Source organism: Carettochelys insculpta, chromosome 1 (genome assembly GCF_033958435.1).
Source record: "Carettochelys insculpta isolate YL-2023 chromosome 1, ASM3395843v1, whole genome shotgun sequence".
Lineage (NCBI taxonomy): Eukaryota > Metazoa > Chordata > Testudines > Carettochelyidae > Carettochelys > Carettochelys insculpta.
The window spans coordinates 229,940,651-229,963,689 of NC_134137.1; the positions used below are offsets into that span (position 1 = coordinate 229,940,651).

The 23,039-nt window shown below is 44.7% G+C and overlaps 1 protein-coding gene across 1 annotated transcript in view; it reads right to left on the reverse strand.

Moving 5' to 3' along the window:
* Positions 1 to 23,039, reverse strand: part of MAN1A2 (mannosidase alpha class 1A member 2) — a 266,972-nt gene that overhangs the window by 26,795 nt on the left and 217,138 nt on the right. Inside the window, exons 9-10 of the mRNA XM_075001072.1 lie at positions 13,954 to 14,069; positions 997 to 1,216 (exon numbers count right to left, since the gene is read on the reverse strand). Coding sequence (XP_074857173.1) covers positions 997 to 1,216; positions 13,954 to 14,069 — 336 coding nt within the window. The remainder of the gene's footprint in view (positions 1 to 996; positions 1,217 to 13,953; positions 14,070 to 23,039) is intronic.

The following is a 23,039-nucleotide window of genomic DNA, read 5'->3' on the forward strand; positions in this document are numbered from 1 at the left end:
CCTGGTTTGTCTCCTGTGCTCACTCTAGGTAGGGAGGCTATGGGGAAGGCTCTGACTGTGCCTGAGTCCACAGTGAGGGAGGGGGAGCATCCCTGACAGAAGGGACACTGCCCAGTGTTGAAAGCGATTCTGCCAGTGGCTGGAGAGCTTTGTCAAACAGGAGCATTTTTAATTTGAACTCTCTGCTCTTCCTTGCTCTGGCAGTGAGAGCATTTTACAGGGATACGTGCCTCTCTGAAGCAGTGGGCATAGGATCATGGCACTTCAAACACCTTTTAAACCCAAGAATGAGACACATTTCTAGGTCTTTCTTTAGCCCTGTAGTTTATTTTGGCTGCTGCTGCTGTTCTCTGCTTTTCTTGTTTTCACTCACTCTCTTTTTTTTAATTTAATTTTATTTTTTTTAAAAAAGCTGGTCCTGTCATTGGGCTTATATACAGGAGATGTGAAACTGACGAGAAGACAGAAGTTCCCTCTCTCTCATTCTTTTTCTTTTTTTATTTAACTCAAGTAAGTATGTTAGAAAGATTGATTCTTATATGTAGTTTCTATCATCACCTAACTATAGCCTATTTCCTATCTACAGGTCTGGGGGAAGAAGAGGGAGCTGTGTTTTGACTGCAGTCGAGGACAGCTATGAAGGAACTGAGGAGAGAGTGGGGCTGCGCACACTATCCCTAGTGATGTGAATGGCGCATGCTGGGTTAGCGCATGTGCAGCCCCATGGAATGCTGCTTGGAAAAATCTCTGTGCTGCAGTGCTGGGCGAGCCCAACACCTACCATGGAGCAGCCACAGGGACAGCACTCGAAGAAGAATCAAGAGTAATTCCTATTAAGTTTAGAAAGTTACACTAGCATAAAAATGACGTGACTTAGAAGAGGATCAGACTCATGCACTCAAGACAAATCTCCTGAATAATCCAAGCACCTCACTTTTTTGTGTATTTTACGGTGCAGGGTCCTGTTAAATTAAAATAACTAGATTGAGATCTTACTTGTTCTGTCATATGACTCATGACAGGTATGGGCGATCTCAGCTCCAAGTTGCAAATAATGTCCAGCCTTATCATCTCTGGAACCATCTGCTCCAAGTGCAAACATCCCCCCAGCAAAACAGGTGAGGTGGCCCATTTTTCTCTCAAGGTGCCCATTCTTCCATTCACCAATGAACGTCAGTCCTCCATTAGACTTTCTGATAAGGTGTCTTTCTATGGCCTGCAAGGAGATTGAGATAATCTTTAAATACTGGAAACTGTCAAGATTTTACTTTTTACTGTGCTTTAAATGCTATATATTTCTGACCACAGATCTTATGTTAAAAGATTATCAATCTGAAAACAAGAATATTTTCCCTTCTTACCATATTTATACATGAACACTGTAAAGCACATTTAACATGACACAATAATAAACCATAATATAATTATAGGGCAGAGAAATGAAGGAAGTAAAAGTAATGAAATTCCAAAATCAAATCAAGGTTTCAACAACAATATTAACTCAGCCACATCTAATGTAGAATTAGCATTTGGTAGTTTTTCTGAAATACACCTGGAGGTACTGAATCTAGGACTTGTACATTTAAAACCACCTGGCTTTACTATAGGTTGAACCTTTCTAGTGTGGCACCCTCAGGATCTGACTAGTGTTGCAGCAGAAAATTTGCTGAGGCACAGGAGGTCAATATTATCTAGCACAGGAGTCAGCAACCAAAATAGCAAGAAAAGCCTTTTTTTCGAATTCCCTAAAAATTCAATAATTCAAGAGCCACTATTGTGAATAAGAGAGGGTCCTTAAAAATAACATCAAACCATACTTTTTGTAACCCCCGTTTTAAGAACAGCCCAAACACAATGATGTGTAATGTGATACATGTTTACTGTAGGACGTTCACAAACTTTTTACATATTCTAACTCCTCACATTTTACGTGTGTGTTTGTACCACTGTCTTCCCGACTTCCTGAGCCAACTTTAGTTATGTCAATTTTACCTCATGTTTAATTTTAGTTTTCTTTCTTAAAATGCATGTTGCCCTTAACAGCAGGAATGCCACAAGCGTCCATCTCAAAAATCAAGACTTCATTAGCAACAGAATCAAAAGAGATACAATATCATATCCCACAATGCTCTGCACACATTAAAGGGCGAGTTATCCAATGTTTTGATATCACGTATCATTTGCTATTTAGATCTATGAGTTATTCATTGCTGGGCTTTTAGATGTTCACTGTCTATTGAAAATAATCATGAGGGTTTTGTTGTTGTTGTTTAAGGTTCGCAGCTGTAGCACTGGGAGCCATAAAGAAGTCCTGAAACAGCCATATGTGGCTCCAGAGCCACAGGCTGCAGACCCCTGGTCTACCACATTACTAACACTTCCCCTGCTTACTGGGCTCTTTGAAAACATTTGAGGGTAACATACAGCTAAATAACAGCACAGAACACAGAGGCAGGATTGGTGGCTATAAACAAACTTCATGGAACTGCAGAAAACTCGGCCACACTCATGATAAATGGACATCTGGCTAACTAAAATCATGCTGGACCACAAATGATGTTGGACTACAGAGTGCCCCATTAGAGAGGTTCAATCTGTATTCAAAATAACAATCTATAGCCCATTAACTAGCTGCAGTAGCAGCCTCACAAACTTCTTGATGTGTACCAGACAGAATGGGACAAAGACCCATAGTGTGTTAACGTGGCTTGTGCAGTATTTTGAGTTTTTGTATTTAATTTCTCTGGATATTTAAGGTACCTGAGCTTTTATTATACTTGATTTATTAAAATCAGAACCCCATATATTCTATAATTTTGTGACTACAGAATTGCTCCTTTTCTGTAGTACTGTCCTCCAAATTCACCACTTCAATAAAATAAAATAATTCTAGTCCTTCTGGTTGCAGAAAAAACCTCAAACTATTAACTGTGTAACTGATATAAGTGTGTCTTCCTGAATCCACAGCCAACCAGAAACAATAGCCTCTGAGAGAAGTGAACACCCTCACACACGTCAGGATTTTTCAACCACAAAATCTGGCATTTTCCCAAGGTGCTACAGAAGTCAGCACTTTTGCAATAGAATATCCTATTTTACTGTGACCTGCCACCCAGTGTTTAGCTTGCTCTGTTTCTGTTCTGCCAGAATCTGCCCATAGCTGCCTTTTGGTCTCCAACTTTTGCCACAAGTGGCGGCAGACTTGATTATAAAGCACACTCCCTGAACTATGGAGCCAGGAGCTCCATGGAGCCAGGAAGCAGAGTTCAAGGAGCCAGAGCTGGAGTCCAGCCTGTAGCCACAAAGCCAGAAGTGTAGGCTGGTGGGGTAGGCTGCCTCAAGAACAGTTCAACAGCCAAGACTTGGAGAGCTGAGGTGAGCCAAGGAAATCAATTACAATCTCTCTTCTTCCCTAGCAAAAATATGTCTGCGGTCTGGAAAGCATTATGAGAGCTGAGTCTGGCAACCTGGAGAGCAAAGCAAAACAACCCATCCTCAATAATAACCAACAAGAATATCAGCACATTTTAGATCAGTGACTATTTCCAATTTAAAGCCACACTGAGGTTTGTATGGGGGTGGGGAGATGGGAATGAAAGTTATTTCATGGCAGTGGAATAAATCAACCTTTTGCCAGAATGTAACAGTTGTTGCCATGGAATTTGTTCCCATTCTCTTGTGAAATATGAGATTCTCTGATTAAGGTACAGTATTTAAATTCTGCAGGTTGGTAATTGTGACATTTGCAGAATAGATTCTGTTCTCCATTCTTAATCATAATCTCAGCAAGTAGGGAGATGTTGCAACCAGACAAGTGGGAATGTAAAGGTGTCAGTGGTGTTCTTTGCCCCACTCAGTGGCCGTTTCTACACAGGCCACTTTCTTCGAAAATGGTATGGTAATACACGGCCCGAAATATGCTAATGAGGCACGGATGCAAATTCCCCGCGCCTCATTAGCTTATGATCACGTGATTTGGAGTCCGAAAGACAGTTCTTCCGGACTCCAAAACGCTGTGTAGAAGCGTGGCCTCAGGGAAGCTTCCCAAAGGAAGTTCTTCTTCCGAAGGCCCCTTCTTCCTGAAAATTTTTGGGAAGAAGGGGCCTCCGTTCGGGAAGAAGGGGCCTCCGGAAGACCCCCCAGGGGCCACGCTTCTACACGGCGTTTTAGAGTCCTGAGGAAAGGTCTTCCGGACTCCAAATCATGTGACCGTATGCTAATGAGGCACAGGGGAATTTGCATCTGTGCCTCATTAGCATATTTTGGGCTGTGTATTACCATGCCACTTTCAAAGAAAGTGGCCTGTGTAGAAATGGCCAGTGAGGGCTAGAGGATGAAAATATGGGTGGACTCAAAGTTAAGCTGAGTTAAAGACTAAAGTCTACTAAAAGGTTAAGGCCTAAACTACTTAAATCATTCAAAGTATTTTAAGAACCAGATTGTCAGAAGTTCTTATGGTCATGTCTCATCTGCCTGAGTGACTATGCAAGTGCTCCTTTCTTTTGGGAAGTAGAGGGACTGTTTACCCTACTCTCGTGCTTTGAAGCAGGATGCCAAGAAGGCGTTAGAGAGAGTAAGTTCATGTCCTTCCCTCTCCACACTACGCCTCAGAACAGAGGGGTCTATTCTAATGATGGAGCAGATTTTGCAAGTCCCGTGTCCCGTGCAGATGGAACTGACGCAGATATATTGGTCATCACATGCAGACACTTTCTCTGATGTTCTTATACGGGTGTTTGATAGAGCTGTGCACTGTCTCCTTCTCAAGGATGTGTTTAGTAACCATAATTTACTCTTAACAATAAAATCTGAGTCTAAACTATGAGCTAAAATTGAATTTATTACAATTGATTTATTAATGCTGGGTTTTACCCATGCGATTTTGAGCATCCTCAGCTTTCCACATGCCTACCACAAAATTGACTTATTGCTGCCACACACAAGTAGCTTAAAATCGAGTGCTGCAGCAGTGTACTGTGGGTACTGTTGAAGCACAAGACTCCTCTGCGGTTAGGCGGCTAACATTCAGCTTTATTGAATTCAATAAGGCAACAGATGAGCCAAACTGGACACTAGTAAAACCAGGTCCAGCAACGCTGCTTGATGCAGCTAACTCTAGTATTTTATACCCTTACACAAACAAAGCCCAGTGTCAGAGACAATTAGTTAGAGAACTGTAAATCACTTCTCCAAGAGAAACCGTTATCAGCAAAGAGAAACAGGTACTGGGGAGCTGGAGCCTTAACCCAAAACAGTCTATTAACGCATTCCATAGAGCTCATCCTCACTGCCATTTCCAAACAGGTCAAGGAAAGGACAGGCTCTTGTGTGCGTGCAGAAGTAAGGGATGTGAAATGGCTTCTTATACAAGATGGTTTCCACAGCACCTATCCCACAGTTCCCTGAGCCCCGTAGCATTCTGGCTATTTTCAGTAGTGCAGCATTGGAAAAAAATTCCCTACAAGTAGGTGTGGGTATCTGATGACATCTTCCCACATTTCATTCCCCTCTTTCCCCTGCCATGTTAAACAAACACCCCTTTTTCCAGATGGGGGTCTAACTTGCCTTTAAAAGAGATGTGCTTTTAGTAATTGAGGGGAAGGGAGGGGTAGTAAACCTGTCCCAGCTGACAGGTTTTTGAAAACAGGATGCAAAAGCACTGGGTCTTTGCAAGCTTAGATCTGGATTTAGACCTCCTGCAAAGAAGACCTTTAAAAGAAGAATATGTTTAAGTAGACAAGGGTGCTACACTGAAACTGCAATGAATCATTGAAACAGTTATGGCTCAGGGTGGCTAAAAGACCCCTGGCTACAGCCAGACCTGAAAATTGTGACTGCCCCAGGAGACCCACCACCTGCCCTTACTAACAATGTGCACAGATTTTGATTATGTTTGTACCGGAATCTGGATTTAGGCCTCCTGGAAAAGACGACCCTAAGCAGACATGGATGTTACACTGAAACACCGATAAATCACTGAAACAGTTATTGCTCCGGGTGGCTAAAAGACCCCCAGGCTACAGAAAGCCCCAAAAATTGTGACCACTGAGGGAGACATCCCCCGAGCAGCTAAAAGAACCCCAACTACATCCAGCACTTGAAAATGATGACCCTCACTGCATGCAAGCTGCCTGGCAACATGTAAACGGCTAAAAAAAGTTCCTTGTCCTATGAAACAAGCATGACCCCCACCCACAGCCTAGCTGCCACATGGTATGGGGTAGTAGCAGCTGGCTCCAGACGGCACAGAAAAAAAGATAGCTAGCAGGGGTACACACAGAACCATAGACCCCACTGCCACGCTGCTAGCAAACAAAAATGAAGAAGATTTTTCAGCCTCACATGACCCTACAGCCATGAGCTTCCAGGTGCCGCATTGAAACAGTTTTCCCATTGCCTAATTTCTCTGCACCTAAGACCAGTGGAGATGGAAGAGGCCAGAGCGGAGAACTACAGGGCACTGTGGGGCACATAAGGGACATGTCTGGAGGCTAATGAATTAGATTTAAAGAAATGGTCTTCCTCACTACCCTTCATTCAGAATTTTAAATTCGAACTGAACGCTACACGCATCAGTTCACTACAATATCATAACATTTATATTATGTCAATTTTAGTGCTCCATAAATCGAGCCAATAAAATTTACAGTGAGGACAGGCACCTGGAAAAATCAGGCTAATTGACTTAAAATCAATTTTATCTCGTAGTGTAGACATAGCCTAAGGCACTTAAGTTCAGAGTAGCTTAGCCATAGTTTCTGAGGCATCTTGAACACTGAAATCAGCTTAGTGCTAAATATAGCATTAAGGGCTTTAGTTCTTAAGCAGTAAATAAGAGCAGTGCCAGTTCTAATAACCCTTAGCTCTGAGAACTCAGCCAGAGTGCCCAAATTCACAAGAGTCAATATTCTAACTTTGAAAATTCAGAAGTCATTTTTCTTTACCCATTATGCCACAGAGGTCTGCTGGGGATTAGTTAATGTCTGTACATTGCTTTGAAAATAAAGTGCTACAAAAATGCTAAATATATACTTTCAGCTGGATTGCTTTTCCTTTCTCAGACCTATAAAATCAACTATGTTTCAAGGTCTTTCCTTAATCCATTTTTAAGTCCAGTGAACACACGCAAAAATTACTGGCACATGGAAAGAAGGCGTATTTTGTACTCTACCCTTCCAGTTCAAATCAGCAGATCTTGGGTCTGAGAACCCAGAGTTCATGTTCACACAAAAGGACTAAGATCTGCGTTCAACCAACTGTATTCCAGACTGCCTAGTGCCCTCCCAAAACGTGGTCACTTTGCTCATGGTACAATGTGGGAAAACTCTACCATCAGTTCCATGTGCTACAGGAAGTCTGAATGACCTGTCAGGACATTTGGACAAATCATCAGTTTTGGTCTGTGTGCGCCTAACGACTGAAGCTGGCAGAATGGAGGCGTCCTCATTGCAATCACTTCTTTTTCTTGTGCTTTTGCTCCTGTTCTAGGATGCAGGCAGAGCTTCCAGGAGATACCAGTGAGCAGTTCAATGATGTTTTCTGATCCATGAAGGGCAACTGACATAGCTAATAACAGAGCAACCGGAGGAAGAGGGCACAAACGCGGCAAACTCAAACTGAGTGGCGCTGCTCTTGACTCTTGGTATAGCTGCTGATACCCCTACATAGAGCAGCACTTTGGAACAAGGCCGTAAGTCCACACCAGTGGGATCACATCATCACGTAGACCTTGGATGCCTAACGGTATGATCCAGAACTTTTGCATGAAGAAAGCTACAGTTTTAGAGCTTTGGGAGCAGCCTGCCCTGACCCCTCAGGGTAAAGACACAGGCACAAGGACAGCCATGCTGTAACTCTGGAGGTTGGTTACTGCAGACTGTCACTGGTCTGTTGTTAACCAGTCTGGTGTTGGATAGTCAACTGCGGAGATTTCTGAGATAATCAGGTATGTGGACAGCCTCAAGGAGACAGGCATAAAAGATACTTCTGAAGTAAGGGACCTCAAGTACGTAAACCACAGAGGGTAATAGTCCATAGTTACACTAGCCCTAATGTACCAGAGGGGCAGATTAATGTATGTCAATGTTGGTGCCACTGAAATCCTCTTGGAGACGTCTACAGACCTGTTTACATTCCAGGTGTCATCAGTGCTGTCCATGTTACTGTGACGTACTCTTCACAATTGTTTTGAAACCAATGGTGAGCCATTTTCTTTTGTCAGTAATAGGCTGCTGAATAGGGGCCAGAAAGTGCACCTATAACAACTGTAGCTGGATGCACCCAAGCAACAGAAATCAGAAGTGCTATGTGCTCCTACATTATGGCCTTGTATCGGCCAACAGAACACAGAGAACAGTACTTTTATAACTGCGTTTGTTTGGTGCGTAGCGTGGTGAGGATCACTTGTATGGGAAAAGGGGTTGATTGCCACACGCTGTGCTTTTCAGTGGCATGACCACTTATGAAATGGGGCAGGAGAGGGGAATGATATGTCTCGACATAAATAACTGATGTCTGGATTGACACTTATTGCTATACTGAAACATGGATTTTCCGTACGTCCTTCAAGTTGTTGTTGCCCATGTGTTTACATTTATTATATATACATTATAGGTAAGACCAGTAGCAGTGCAGGAAATATGAATTCTTTATGAAATAAAAAGGGAAGGTTACCCTTTGCAGTAACTGGAGTTCTTCAAGATGTTGTCCTCATGGGTGCTCCACCTTTAAGTGTGCCAGCACCACTGTGCCCACTGGCTGTAGATTTGTAAACAGCAGTGTCCGTTAGTACGCAGGGCACAGGCACAAGAGACCTGTAGCTCTTACTGTGCATGTGCGGGCAGTCAGCTCCTCAGATCCGTAACTCAAAGAAGGAATCTGAAGCAGAGGGGAGGAGAGTGGGTAGTGGAGTACCCATGGGGACATGTCAAAGAACTCCAGTTACTGCACAGGATGAGTAACCTCTCCTTCTTCAAGGGTCCCCGGGGGTGCTCCACCTTTAGGTGACTACAAAGCAGTGTCATTGCTTGGAGATGGGTCCTTCAGAAGGGTGTAAGTCGGCTGATAACAGTCCAGATCAGCTGAATGCAGTCTGTGAGTCAGCAAAGGTTTGTACGATGTAATGCCAAGTGAATGTGTGAGCAGACATCCACACAGCTGCTCTGCAAATGTCCTCAGTGGACATGTCCCAGAGGAATGCTATAGAGGTGGCCATTGTTTGTGTGGAATGAGCACAAATACCCTCTGGCGGTTTCATTTGGACAGCCTCTGTTTGGAGACAGGCATGCTATGGGATCTTTTGGCGGAAGAGAAGAGGAGTCAGGTTGTCTTCCAGAATGGCTGCTTTCTCTGAAGGTAGAAGGCCAAACCCTGGCGGATGTAGTGGGCATGTATGGCTCTGTCCCTATCATTGGTTTGAGGTCTGGGGAAGAAGAGAGGTAAGTATACTAGCTTGTTGCAGTGGAAACAAGTAAGTGAGGGTAGGGCAACTACACTGCTGCCTATAATCTACAGCTAGTGGGTTCACCGGTGCTGACACACTTAAAGATGGAGCACCCACAGGGACCCTCGAAGGAGAACCTTTATTTTTACAAATATAGTGGAAAAGAACAACTATTCACCATTGCCTGGCAGGACAGCCACCATTAGTACACTAAAGCATCAGCAGTACTAAAAGCTTTAAACATCAACAAGAACATGAATAAAAGACGTGCCAAGACACACACCTCTCATCATTTTATATCCCTCCCCACAACCTCCGTTTTCCTTTGCCTTCCTTTCACTTGCTGCTAGAGCAAGAAGGTGGAGGCATCCATGGGAGAGGGATTCAGAATGAGGACTGTATAAGGTACATGTATCCTGTCCAGCTACTCATAACTCCAACTGCAAGAGCTACACAGTCTTGGAGTTGCAGGCCAAGGTTTGGCAAAGGAGAGAGAGGCAGACTGTGGCTTGGCACAGCAGGAGCTAGGACTCTTATGGCCAACAGAGACAGCAAATACTCATAGTTCTCTGTTGCATTCTCTCTTCCTCCCTGAACTGCAAAGCAAGCACCTGCTTCTGCACCACCACCCTATCCTCAAGCTGTAAAGACGGCTTGAGCCTCTCTCTTGCCTCTTGGATGATTTTCCTCTCATCACAACCTCCTTGTTTGCCCCATCCAGAATTTCAAGCACAATTTTATCACAGAAACACTTCCTCTTGGAACAGTCCGTGAAGGCATGGTGAGCTGAGCAGGAACTGCACTCTGTAGAGGTTGATGGGCCTGGAGTATGACAAGACACTGAGGGTTATTGCCTCCAACATCTCAGACAGAAGCACAGGAACAATCTTTTTGGCCTTGAAGGACAGCAAATGTTTAGAAACTGGACTTCTGTATGCTGGCAGAGGGCTCTCCTCACAACCGGTTAATTCCAGTGAAAAAGGTGCTGAGAGAATGGTATATTAAAAACCAATTTATTTGATGTTTTTGTTTAGGGTTTTCATAGCAACGGTGCTTGGGGAGAGGCTGGTGGCCATGGTACATAAGCCTTCCTTGTCATATTAGACTTTGCACATTCTGGAGGCTGTAACACATCTCGTGCTACCCAAAGGGCAAAAAGGGGTGTTATTCTGGAAACTAGGCATACCATGGAGCTGGAACTAGGGGTGCTCATGTGCTGTTGCACCCCCAGACTGATAGTAGTATTAACAAATCCCAAATACATGATTTCCATTACCATGACACACACAAAAATTTTTCCAGCACTCCTAGATGTATGATAACTGAACAACACATCTCTGAGTGGACTGGGCTGGTGAGCTAATGCAGTGGCCCTGCAAAATACATCCCTTCCTGAAATGTGACTACCTACCAAAGTTCCTTCTACAGGAAAAGTCTGAAGCTGTCAGCACCTGGGACTGGCTTGGAATTCTTGAGAGAATCAGCAGGATGTTGCATTATCTTCCAAATGGTTTAGCGCCTCCCCATGGCTTGTGATTCAAACTTTTATGACTGTATGAAAACACACACAACACCACTGCCATCCCCCTTCCCTCCTGCAAATTTCAGGACTGAATTCAAACTCCAGTCATATTGAGGACTAATGGTTTCATCGCCCATGGACTGAATTTAACAAAAACGGACTACATTTGAAAATGGATGACATAAACCTCTTCAGTATTTCTGCCACCTGTACAGTTCAGTCTTTTCAGGCAGCTTGTTATACTGCTTGGTTGGTATCAGGCAGTCTACATACAGGGAAAATAATACAAGATTCTTATGCTAACAGGAACATACTAGCAAAAAAGACACTCTTTCAGAGTAAACGTGCTCATTTTACTATTTGTTTTCCACTCTCCATTTTGAATTCCATATTGTGGGTGTTGGGGTGAGGGATTAGCAGATACAAGCGGCTACCCAGGACTCATAATATCTTTTGCATTAGTTCTTTGACCAGAAATCACTCCCATTTCTATATTAACAAACAGAAAAATGGAGCCAGAAACTTACCAGGCTCTAGGTAACTTTCTCTTCTTCCATTTCTGATACTAGTACTGTAGTCTGTTCCTTTGGGGAGAGTGGGCACCAAAAGGCTCCTCTGAGAACAGCCCCAGGATATACTACTGCTGCTCTGAAGCAGTCTCCTCTAGGACTGCTTTAATTAGCAAAGTCATTTGCCGCATTTGGTCTCTGCTTGCACCTCTCAATGCTCATGCTGGCATCTCAGGCTAGCAGGACAACAATCCAAATGATCAGCTCATTGCACACTGCTGGTGGCTCTGTGGTTGGTGCAGTCCCCAGCACCTGGTCAAATTCTTCACAGAACTGGCACAATGCCAGTGAGCTGCCAAAGATGCAGCTGTGGTTCCTGATTTTCTAGCACTTGGTCTTGAGCCACTGAATGCATTCTCTGCATTGCTCATGGTCCATTAAATTTCCAATACCGCATCATCTTTGCTATTTGGTGGTATGAATAGGCATTCCTGTTGCTCCTACTAAAATCCGTGTATTATCACAATCCGGCTTGGCTTCCATAATCATGAAGCTACACACTTGGTAGAGACTTCATCTAGCTGGTATTCATTGCAAATACTGAAGCTTCTCCTAAAGTGTGTTTGCAGCTCAATTATCAGAAAAAAATTAAAGTTTAAATGCTAAACAGCTTCACTCAATCTTGGGGGCTGTTTCCATTTCTCTGGCAATGATTGGTGAATTTTGGAAGAGAAAGGACAAAGGGCACCATCCCACTGCACTGTGGGCTACTGTTAGAGGACTCTGAGGAACTAAGTCCTCAGTGGACTGGAGGAAAGTTGCTTCTACAATGTAACAAGGTAGAGCTTAATCCTTGGGTCCAACCTGGGCTAGGAACCTCCACCCTTATGGGTGTCTAGGACCCAGGATCTGAGCCAAGCCCAAGAGATTTGTGTGTAGCTGGAATCAGGGTTAAGGCTTAAGCCTGCATCTGAACCCAGACTTATATTGCAATGTAGATATACCCAGAGAGACAAAATATTTACAAACATACACTGACATCCATGCATTAGGGATCAACTCTTAAAGTATTTATTTTATGGCTTTAATAAAACATCCAAAATGTAGTTGGAGAAAACAATCAGCTGTACTGAACATTTGTTTGCACACATATTCCTGCTATGTCTAGAAGAATTTCTGTCTACAAAAACAGGCCCTTATCTTAAAAGATTGGACCCTGATGCACATTTGGGCCCACCTTAACTTTCCAGTGTCTCCATGCAAGCACAGGAGTCTGTCCATGTGGGGAAGTTGTATGGGGCCAGAAAAAACCTAGCATTGTGACAATGTGTCTTTAAAAAGGTAATGGGATGAACTGGGTAACTACAGACAAGATTAATCTGACAACAGTTCCAGGCAAAATCATAGAAAGGCTCAGACAGGGTGCCATCAGTAAAGAGCTAGAGACATCAGCAAACTAATGCAAAACAACATACCTTTAAAAGTAGGTCTTCACAAAAACATTCTTATCTTTTCTAACTTAAATCACAGGTTTGACAAAAGTAACTGTGTTGACAAGAGTCTACAGATACCACCCAAGAACGAAGGATGTTATGATCAGGACTGGTAAACATTAGTAGCGTAACACCAATCAACATAGATTAGATCTGCTTGCCATGGAGTCAATAATGTGGGTATCAACAGAAACAAATTCCCTTGTCCACTCCCCTTATTTATCTCATTCTGAAAGAGTAGAAGTTGATGGGAGAGTGATGGCCCTTTGATTTAGTGGGTCTTTACTAGACTCACTAAATCAAGCACTGGTGGATCATTCACCACAGCATGGATGCACCCCATAGTAGAAGGAAAAACTGAGCCACAGGTCATCCTGGGAGTGGACCTTTTGTGACCAATAGTTACTAGAACCAGGAAGAGAGAAAGAGAGTGAGCCTAAATTCAGCATCATGCTGACAACACTGAAACGTAAGATTCAAGAAGATCACATTACAAGGTGGCATGAAAATCACAAGGGAACTTTACCGTCCACACAGCTACAAAATAAATATTTTGTATAACATCTAAATGCTTTCAAAAATAATTTAAGAAATAAAAAAAGTTCAGCTCCCAATTCCCTGTGTCATTACATGCACTTAACTGGCAAGAAGACTATCCATGATATCACAGGGAATTTTGCTCATGTTAGAGTAGTAGGGTCTGCCCAATTCAATTTCTCCTTGATTTTCTGTAGCTAACCATTTTGAAGAAATTGATATATTTTAGTATGATAATCTGCATTAAATAGACTCTAGTGCAATTTTTTTAAAACTAAACACAAGGAAAGTTTGCTACTGTATTCTTGGGGCTTTAAAAATAACCACATTGTTTTCCAAGTAGATACAGTAAAACAGGTAAAGTTCTGTGCTTCCCAGTTATACAAGGTGATTTTTTCAATAACACTATTTTTATGCATTCTACAGAAAAACTCAGTGGATTATAATCACCTCAATAGCATCGTCGTACATTTTCCTTGCCTCTGTGTCCATTTTGTCTGACATCAGCCAGGCTTTCAATAAGTATTCATAAAAACTGTCTCCCAGCCCGCCCACAGATGTATGATCTGAAACAGAGAAAAAGAGAACAAAATTTATAGTATTTTAATACAGTACTACCTTGGATTTATCCAGAGCAAAATTCTACATTTTGTTTAAGCCCCTACCAATTTTATACCATCATTATTATAATCCTCTTCAGAGATACATGAAATAGCCATTTCCCTCAAAACCTTTACTTCATTTTCTTGGAACCCATCCCAAAGCAGCCATCACAATTTTCCAAATGTGCATGTTCAGTATTCTTCATTTGATGTCATTTACATGGTAAACCTGCCCCATGCCACATCAAAGGTTTAATTTAAGAAAAGTTTTGGCTCCATTACATAGAATTTAACCAATACACTGTTTGTTGTTATTGCTTTTAAATAAATAAGAATGTATATCTCAGAGTCAATAGCAGGGATATAATTGGGACATGTAGCTATATAAACTGTTATAAACCCATAGGGTGTCTTATTTCAAGGACATTTTTATTATTCATCATAAACTTCCATAATCTGCGAAATATGAAAGGATAAATAATCATATTCATATTCTTTCATAGTTAAACTGATAACTAATTTTCTTTGCCATATACAATGCTTGCCTTGTTCTGTTATCCCAGGTATAGGTCAAATGTAGTTGCATAACTGAAGGCATGCACTGTTCACTACACTGTTAGCTGCGCTTTCTTGTACATCTATTAAAATCCAACACCAATGAATGCTAGGTTTTCTTAAGTATATACACAGTGATCTTTACTGTCATGACTTTCATTGCAAGTGGAGCTTATCCTCAGAAGTCATATTCATCATATTCAACTGCATGTTCACATGCACCCACAGACAGCATTATAAGGATAACAGATCACCTGTGATGTTCTGGAGACCTATGTTCACAATGCATTCTGTTTGATACTGGGGACTCTCCATGTGTACTCAAGTCAGACTGTGGTTTTCACCTTTAATGAGGGGCCTGTTTGACTTCTCTCCCATCATATTAAGCTAAAACCCACAAGAGATGACAGAAGAAATTCTTGCAGCAGGCCCAGGATATTAGGAGGAAGTGAGCCCATGGGGAAATGGGAAAAGGGGTTGGCAAAGGACGCCCCATCGTAGTTTAGAAAAACATGAATAAAGTGAGAATTGCTAAAAGTCACGCTGAATTAGTTCTTGCAGAGGAAATTAAAATAAACAAGAGGAGATATTTTAATGTAGATGTAGCCTTAGTTACATAAATAAAAAGGGAATAAGGAAGGATGCTACTCAATGTGGATGAGAAGATATAAAATAATCTAAGTATGGCCTCAAAACTACACAAATAGTTAATCTCTACTTTTCAGTAAGGATCAACATATAAAACATGTGCATGAAGACACTATGGCTGAATGAAATGAATGTCTAGAAATTACCACATAAGCTTGAAGAAAAACCTTAAAGAGCTTAATGGCCTAACCTGGAGGGCCTGGTTAATTTCTATCCAAAACACTGAAAGAATTGGCACATGAGATTGCTAGTGAAAGGGTAAGGAATTTTAGTAATTTTATTTGGGTGTTGTACTACATGACCAGAGAACAGCTAAAGATATTTAAGGAAGGGGGAAAAAAGTGACCCAGAAACTTTCAGACCCAGTAGCATAAGGTTTTAGAGCAAATTGTGAAAAAAAAACATTAAATTCACAAACATAAATGGCAAAGGGGATGTAATGCAACATAGGTTTAACAAAGACTAACCAGATTTCTTTCCATGAGCAAATAAGTGCTTTTTAGATAAGTGAAGCCAGTAGATCCAATAGATTTAGTTAGACTGTAAAATGTTTGATACAATACAACATGGGACATTATTAGCTAAATTAAAGAAGATGGGGATCAGTAGAGGCACAGTAAAGGTGAATAAAGGATTGACTAAAGGGGTAAAGGTAATGTGTTGTGCTTAAAGATGAAGTATTAGACTTCAAGGAGGCTACTAATGGAACTCTAAAGGACTGGTCTTGGGATTAATCTTATTTCAATATTTTCAATTTACCCTGGCAAAAGTAAGAGCGTGCCAATGAAATTTGCTGCTGATACAAAGTTTGGAGGCATCATCAATCCAAACAAATATTGAATTATTATACAGGAAGATTTGGATGACTTTAAAGACAGAAGTGACAGGCATGGAAATAAATTTCAATAGCAAAAGATACAAGATCTTTCACTTAAGCTGTGTCTACACTAGCATGGGCTTTCAAAAGGAAAACTGAAAGAGCACGTGGAGCGTCTACACACAAAACGTGCCCTTTTCAAAGGAAATCGAAAGAAAGCGGTGCTGCTTTTGAATGTGCTCCTCTGATCCCAGGGCAGGAAGAGCAGCCCCTTTTGAAAGAAAACATGTATAGGCACTCCATGCGTTGCTCTTTCAAAAGAGTCCTCCTCCATGGCACTGGCCAGCTGGCTCACAGAGACACCTGGCTGGCAACAGCAGGGCTCTATGTTCCCTGCGTCCAGTTGCCCTTAAAGCCACATAGACCCAGAAACTCTGTGGCAGGAAGCTGAAAGCGTGCGAGCAGCACAGCCACCAGCTACATGCAGCAGACCCTTATGGCCACCACTGATCCACAAGCCAGGAACATGGCCAGCAGCTAGCTGCCTCAGGAGCCCCAGGGCACCTCCTCAGAGCCCTCCCAGGGTTTACAGGGACTCATGCAAGCTCCAAAAATATGGGTCCCCGCCTGGATGGAGCCAGAGCTCAGGGACCTCCTGGGCCTCTGGGAGGAGGAGGTGCTCTGTGAGATGGGGGTAAGTGCTGCCACATGGCTGCCATCTCCCAGCTCCCCACAGGGCTGACCAGGTAAGAAGCAAGGTCAAGGAGTTGCGGCAGGGCTATGCCTGGGCCCACGACTCCAACAGCTGCTCAGAGGCAGGGCCCGCACCCTGCCCCTTCTATCGGGAGCTCTAAAGCCTTTTGGGGCCCAGTGACAGCTCCCCACCACACACCATCCTGGACACCGTGGCAGATGAGCTGCATCCCAGACCCCCGGGAGGCTGGACCCCCTGGCAGCACCATCCTGCCTAACACAGAACCGTCCAGAGAGTGGTCCAGTGAGGAGGGGGACATGGTCATTGACCTCCCCTGGTGCTTGTCCAGCCAAGCAACAGCCAGCGGGCATCGTTGGACCTCGGCAAGAGACCCTCTGGTAAGTACCTGGCTCACTGGGCGGGGGCACTACAGCTGCCAGCAAGCCTCCTGTGCGCCCTGCAGACCTAGGCCAGGCACAGCCCAGCTGGCAGCAGCTTCCACCATGCCATAAAAATCACTGGCAATGCTCAGCACCTACTCCCATGGACTGGACCGTGAGCTGCTCACACAGGGAGGGAGCGGGAGGGGCCAGTCCCATGGGGGTGGGCATCTGGTCCCACTGGAGCAGGGACTCCGTCAGTGCCCGCGACCCCCCCATGGCTGCTTTGCCATTGGATGGGGGGTGGGGAGCTGCTGCCCACGGGGGGAGGGGTGCAAACCCTGGGACACGAGTGCGGGACTGGCATGCAGTCCGTCTCTCCCTTTCCATCCACACAGCTGAGCCATCTGAGGGCTGGGAGAGCCCCACCCCCTCAGTACTGCCAGACAGCCCACTAGAAGCAGAGGACGGGCACAGGGCACACCCCCGACTAGAACCAGGGCAGAACAGTGCCAGGAGGGCCCAGAGATGATCCGAGGACAACACCTTCCACACCGCCGCCATCTGACACCAGGCAGAAGTGACTGAGCGGCACCTTCAGCTGGAGGAAGACCGGGTCTGGAAGCAGACGGCCTGCAGGGAACTGATAGGGAACCTGAGGGACATGGTGGCCACCCTCCAGGAGCTCCTGGCCCGGCTTCCCCCCGGCTGTCGTCCCACCCCTGACCGAGCCCAACCTCGCTGAGGTCCCGTCCCAGCCCTACTTCCCTGTCCTCCCTGCCCCATCCCAGCCCAGCCCCTTTGGGGACCCCAAACCAGGGTGGGAGGGGATCTGGGCGCCAATTGGCCTCAAGGTCCTCCACCACTGCCCCTAGGCTAATGACCCCGAGTTGAGGTTCCCCCCATCACCCAACCCCAATATACATAGTACACCCCACTTCCCCATTGTACATAGTTGCCAGCCCAGTCTGTATATAGCCGCGCACTCTTTCAGCCACTAAAAGTGTTTATTCATTCTCCTTCTCAGTGTGCTGTTGGCGGGGGGGCAATGAGGGGTAGCTGTGCGGGGGGGGGTGACTGTGGGGGTGAGTGTGCAGGAGGGGACCAGGGGGAGATGGTTAGTGGGGGCCCATGAGCAAAGAGCTCGTGGAGAGCCTCCCGGACTTGGACGCCATCATGGTGGGCCTGCTGGCTTGGAGGGGCAGCTGACCTGACTTGGTTGTCCACCCCAGTGGAATGCCTCACCCTTACTCTCCATGATATTGTGGAGGATGCAGCAGGTGTCTACCACTCAGGGGACATTCTGTAGTCCTACCTCGAGACGTGTCAGGAGACAGTGGATCTGGCCCTTCAAGCACCCGGAGGCCCGCTCGACCACATTGTGGGTGTGGCTGAGCTGAGTGTTGAAGACCTCCTGTATGGGGCTGGGGTGGCTGGTATAGGGCCACATATGCCAGGGCTGGAGGGGGAAGGCAGCATCCGCCATCATGCATAGAGGCATGGTGGCGTCCGAGCAGGAGCTCCCACTGGGCAATGAAGGTCTCCACTTCCATGTGCAGGCAGAGCCCAGAATTTATGAATGCAAGTGCATGCATGCAGCCTGCCCAGCCCACATATATATCCATGAATCAGCCCCTACTGTCCACCAGGGCCTGTAGCACCACTGAGTGGTATCCCTTTATGTTAATATAGTGACATATGCTGTGTTCCAGGGTGTGCATTGGGACATGGGTCCCGTCCCGGGCACCAAAGCAGTTTGGGAACCTGAGCACTGCAAATCCGGCGACAGCCGTGTCAAGGTCTCCCGTGTGGATGGCCTTCTGCTGGACCATGGTATTGATAGTCTGGACAACCCGCACGGGATGGAAGGTGTGTGCACTGATGAGGGCGTGATGGGGTGTGCCCAGCCCCCTCCCCCTATACAGCCTCCCAGCCCCTCGGTGGTCCTCCTTTCCCAGGAGCCCCTCCCTCTGGTGGGTGTGTGACCCAAGCAAGCCTTACCTCTATGAAGATGGCTCTGATGATGGCCTTGCCCACCTCGAACTGGTGCCCGATGAACCAGTAGCTGTCTGGGGTGGCCAGCTTTCAGATGTCTATGGCAACACTCTTTTCGAGCGGGAGGGCTGGGCACACCCTCATGTCCTGGTGTCTGAGCGTGGGGGTGAGCCATTGGCAGAGCTCCAGGAAGGTCTGCTTCCACATGCTAAAGTTCTGCAGCCACCTGGCGTCCCACTCCCCCATCACCAGCCGCAGCTACTGGGGTGGTTCCAGAGTCACCAGGGATCCGGAGGGAGGGGCATGGGTGGGGTCTTGGGTGGAGGGGTTCCATGGTCCTGGCAAGGGGACTTGCCCTGAGGAGGAAGTCAAGGTGGCCATGAACACAGTGGCCAGCAGGGCGACTGTAGTGTTCCCAATGGTCACCATTAGTTGCTGGTGTGGGTCCACTGGGCTGTGTGAAAGCCATCCAGTCCATGCACTGGCTCTGCGGGGCTTGTGGCAGCTCTGCAGATCTCAGTGTGTGCAGGGCCAGGGTGTTGGGGAGACGCCTTTAAGGGAGTGGCTGGCTGCAGCCCCAGAAGTCTTGGCAGCCATGAGACCCCATCCACAGTGTTTCCTGGCCCATTCTTTCGAAAGGGTGCCCAGGGTTGTGTGGACACTCTCTTTCAAAAGAACGGGCCAGACTTTCGAAAGAACGGATCAAAAGATGATCTACTTATTGCGAGTGGATGTGTTCTTTCAAAAGATATCTTCCGGATGATATCTTCCAGATAATTGCCTTGCGAAAGCATGCAGACGTAGCTTTATGATATAATGATAAGAATTTCTGCTACCAGTTGGGGGACCCAAACTGGAAGCAACAGAGGAGCAAAGAGATCTGGGTGTGTGGGCTCATCACAGGATGGACTATAAACCATTTATGTCATGTTTGAAATGAAAAAAAGGCAAATGCAATCCTAGGATGTGTTTGGCGAGACACGTCCAATCGAGACACATGTATTAATACCATTTACAAGGTGCCGGTAAGGTATCATCTGGAATACTGTGAACAATTCTGAACACACACGTTCAAGAAAGATTAACCTGAAACGTGCAAACAAAAGCTAGTAGAATGATCATAGTATCATAGAATTTTACAACTGGAAGGAACTTCAGAGGTCAACAAGTCCAGACCACTGATCTCAGCAGGACCAAGCAACATCTAAGACCATCCCTTACAGATATCTAACAAGTTATTAAAAAATCTTCAGTCATGGAGATTCCATAACCTCTGTGGACAAATTAATTCAATGTTTATCCACCCTCCCAGTAGAAAGTTTTTCCTAATGTCCAACCTAAATTTCCCTTACAGCAGTTTAAGCCCACTGCTTCTTATCCTATCACCAGAGGTTAAGGAGACTAATTTTTCTCCCTTCTTCTTGTAACAACCTTCTAAGTACATGAAAGCAGCTATCATATTTCCACTCAGTCTCCTCTTTTCTACACTAAATAGACCCAATTCTTTCAATCTGCCCTCATACGTCATGTTCTCCAGACCTTTAATAATTTTTGTAGCTCTTCTCTGGACCTTCTCTAATTTGAGCACATCTTTCCTAAAGCGTGGGGCCCAGAACAGGACACAATACTCCAGCTGAGGCCTAATCAGAGTAGCGCAGAATGGAAGAATTACTTCTCCTACTTTACAACACTCCTGTTAATACATCCCAGCCATTTCCCATTTTCTATGTGTGAAATGAACCGATCCTTCCTAAGCGGAGGTAATTTGCATTTCTTCTTCTTGAATTTTATCCTATTTGTTTCCCACCATTTCTCCAACTATCTTCCAAAGCACTTGCAACCCCTCATAGATTGGTATCATCCATAAGCTTTTAATTGTACTTTCTATGCCATTTTCTAAACTGTCGATGAAGATATTAAACATAACTGATCCCCCTGGAGCCCCTCCCCTTATGCCCTTCCGGCATGACTGTGAACCATTGATATTTACTCTTTTGGAATGGTTATACAACCAGTTACGTACCAATCTTGTACTAGACTCCTCTAAGTTGTATTTCTCTAGTTTATTGGTAAGAGGGTCACTCAAGACTGTATCAAATGCTTTACTGAAGTCTAGGTATACCACTTCCCCCTTATATACAAGGCTTGTTAACCAGATCAAAGAAAGCTATCACATTGGTTTGACATGATTTGTTCTTTACAAATCCATCAGGGAAAGAGAAGATCTGTCATATGAGACAAAACTGGAAGAGCTAGGCTTGTTCAGTCGAGTAAAAAGAAGGCTGAATGAAGAAATGATTGTGCTGTATAACTACGATAAGAAAAAAATAAAAGGGAAAGTGAAGCTCTGCCTAAGCTAAGAGATGATGTTGTCAGAAGAACAAATGGATATAAATTGCCCACAAACAAATTCAAGGTAGAAATCAGAAGATTTTTAACCATTAAAGGGATGAGACCCTGGAACAGACTCCAAACTGAAGATTTGTGGGTACAGACAACTTAGTTATAAGAAAGAGAAATTTGAATGCAATTGTACGATGGGGTTGTTTGTGTATTTGGGATTCCTTTATATATGCAGTTCTTCGTGGTGCGAGGTGGGAAGGGGGGAGGTCTCAACAGCACTGTGGCTTACTTCTGGTTTACGTCTCATGTCCCTGAAGTTCAGGATTCAGGGTTTCAGCTGGCCACCAACAGATGTCAGGAAGGAATCCCTTCCACCCCTGCAATGTATTCTTTCATGTTTAACATCTTCCTTTGGAGCATTAGGGAAGACCACAACTGGAAATGGGATACTGGGCAGTATGGTCCAGGGCTGGGCTGGCAGAGAGAGTTCATTATCTCAAGTGCTTGACTGGCTGGTTTTTGATTCCATGCTCACTATCTAACCGATCATCTCATGTGGGGCAGGGAAGACATCTCCCAAGTCAGATTGGTGGTGATGTTGCAGCTTTTCACCTGTAACACGCCGGTGCAAATAATTTGCCAGGTTATCTGGATAGACCTCACTTTATCAATACACTGCCATTGTAGGGGCCTCAAGCACTGGTACTCTTCAGTCCCTCCTATTTCCTGCCTGTGGCACATCACAGTCTAGCTTCCTGTGGAGGGGGGTTTCTCCTTTACCTTGATCTCATTTTTATAGCTGTGTAAGGATACCAATTTGTATCTGCATCCACATCTGCAAAAATTAGCTGTGGATATCCACACTGACATCCACAGATGTGGATACCCATGGATATAAAGCGGATATCCACAAATCTGGAGGGCTCTAGATACAAAATTTGTATGCACATCCACATCTGTGGATAGGATACCCATGAACATGAAGTGGATATCTGCAGATTTGCAGGGCTCTACTCATTTCAGTTGCTGGGTCTAGTGTGTGGGAAACGCTGGTGTCCTGTGATATACAGCAGGTCAGATTAAATGCCCCAGTGATTCCCTTCTGGTCTAAAACTCTGTGATTCTGTGACAGAGTGAACAACAGAGGGGCATTCATTCAAGTGGACCACGCTTGGACAAAGACGTGGTTACAATGGTGGCAGTGTGTATAGATCTATAACAGCGTGAATTACTTAAGTGCCAAGAGAAGCAAAATCAAGTTCCCTAAGAAGGGAAAAACACAGGAAAATCTCAACAGCTTTTCTGGGAAAGGAATAGTAAAAAGGCACATTGGGAAAACGAATTATGAACAGCTGACGAAAAATTGGCTGGTTGGGCTATGCAAAAAGAGCCCAACATTGAGGATTAAAGACACAGCTAGTGTTTGCTGTATTCCCAGGACCAGAAGAGGAATGATGGCCTACTGCCATCAATATAAATCCTTTCCCTCTCTGGCATGGCCT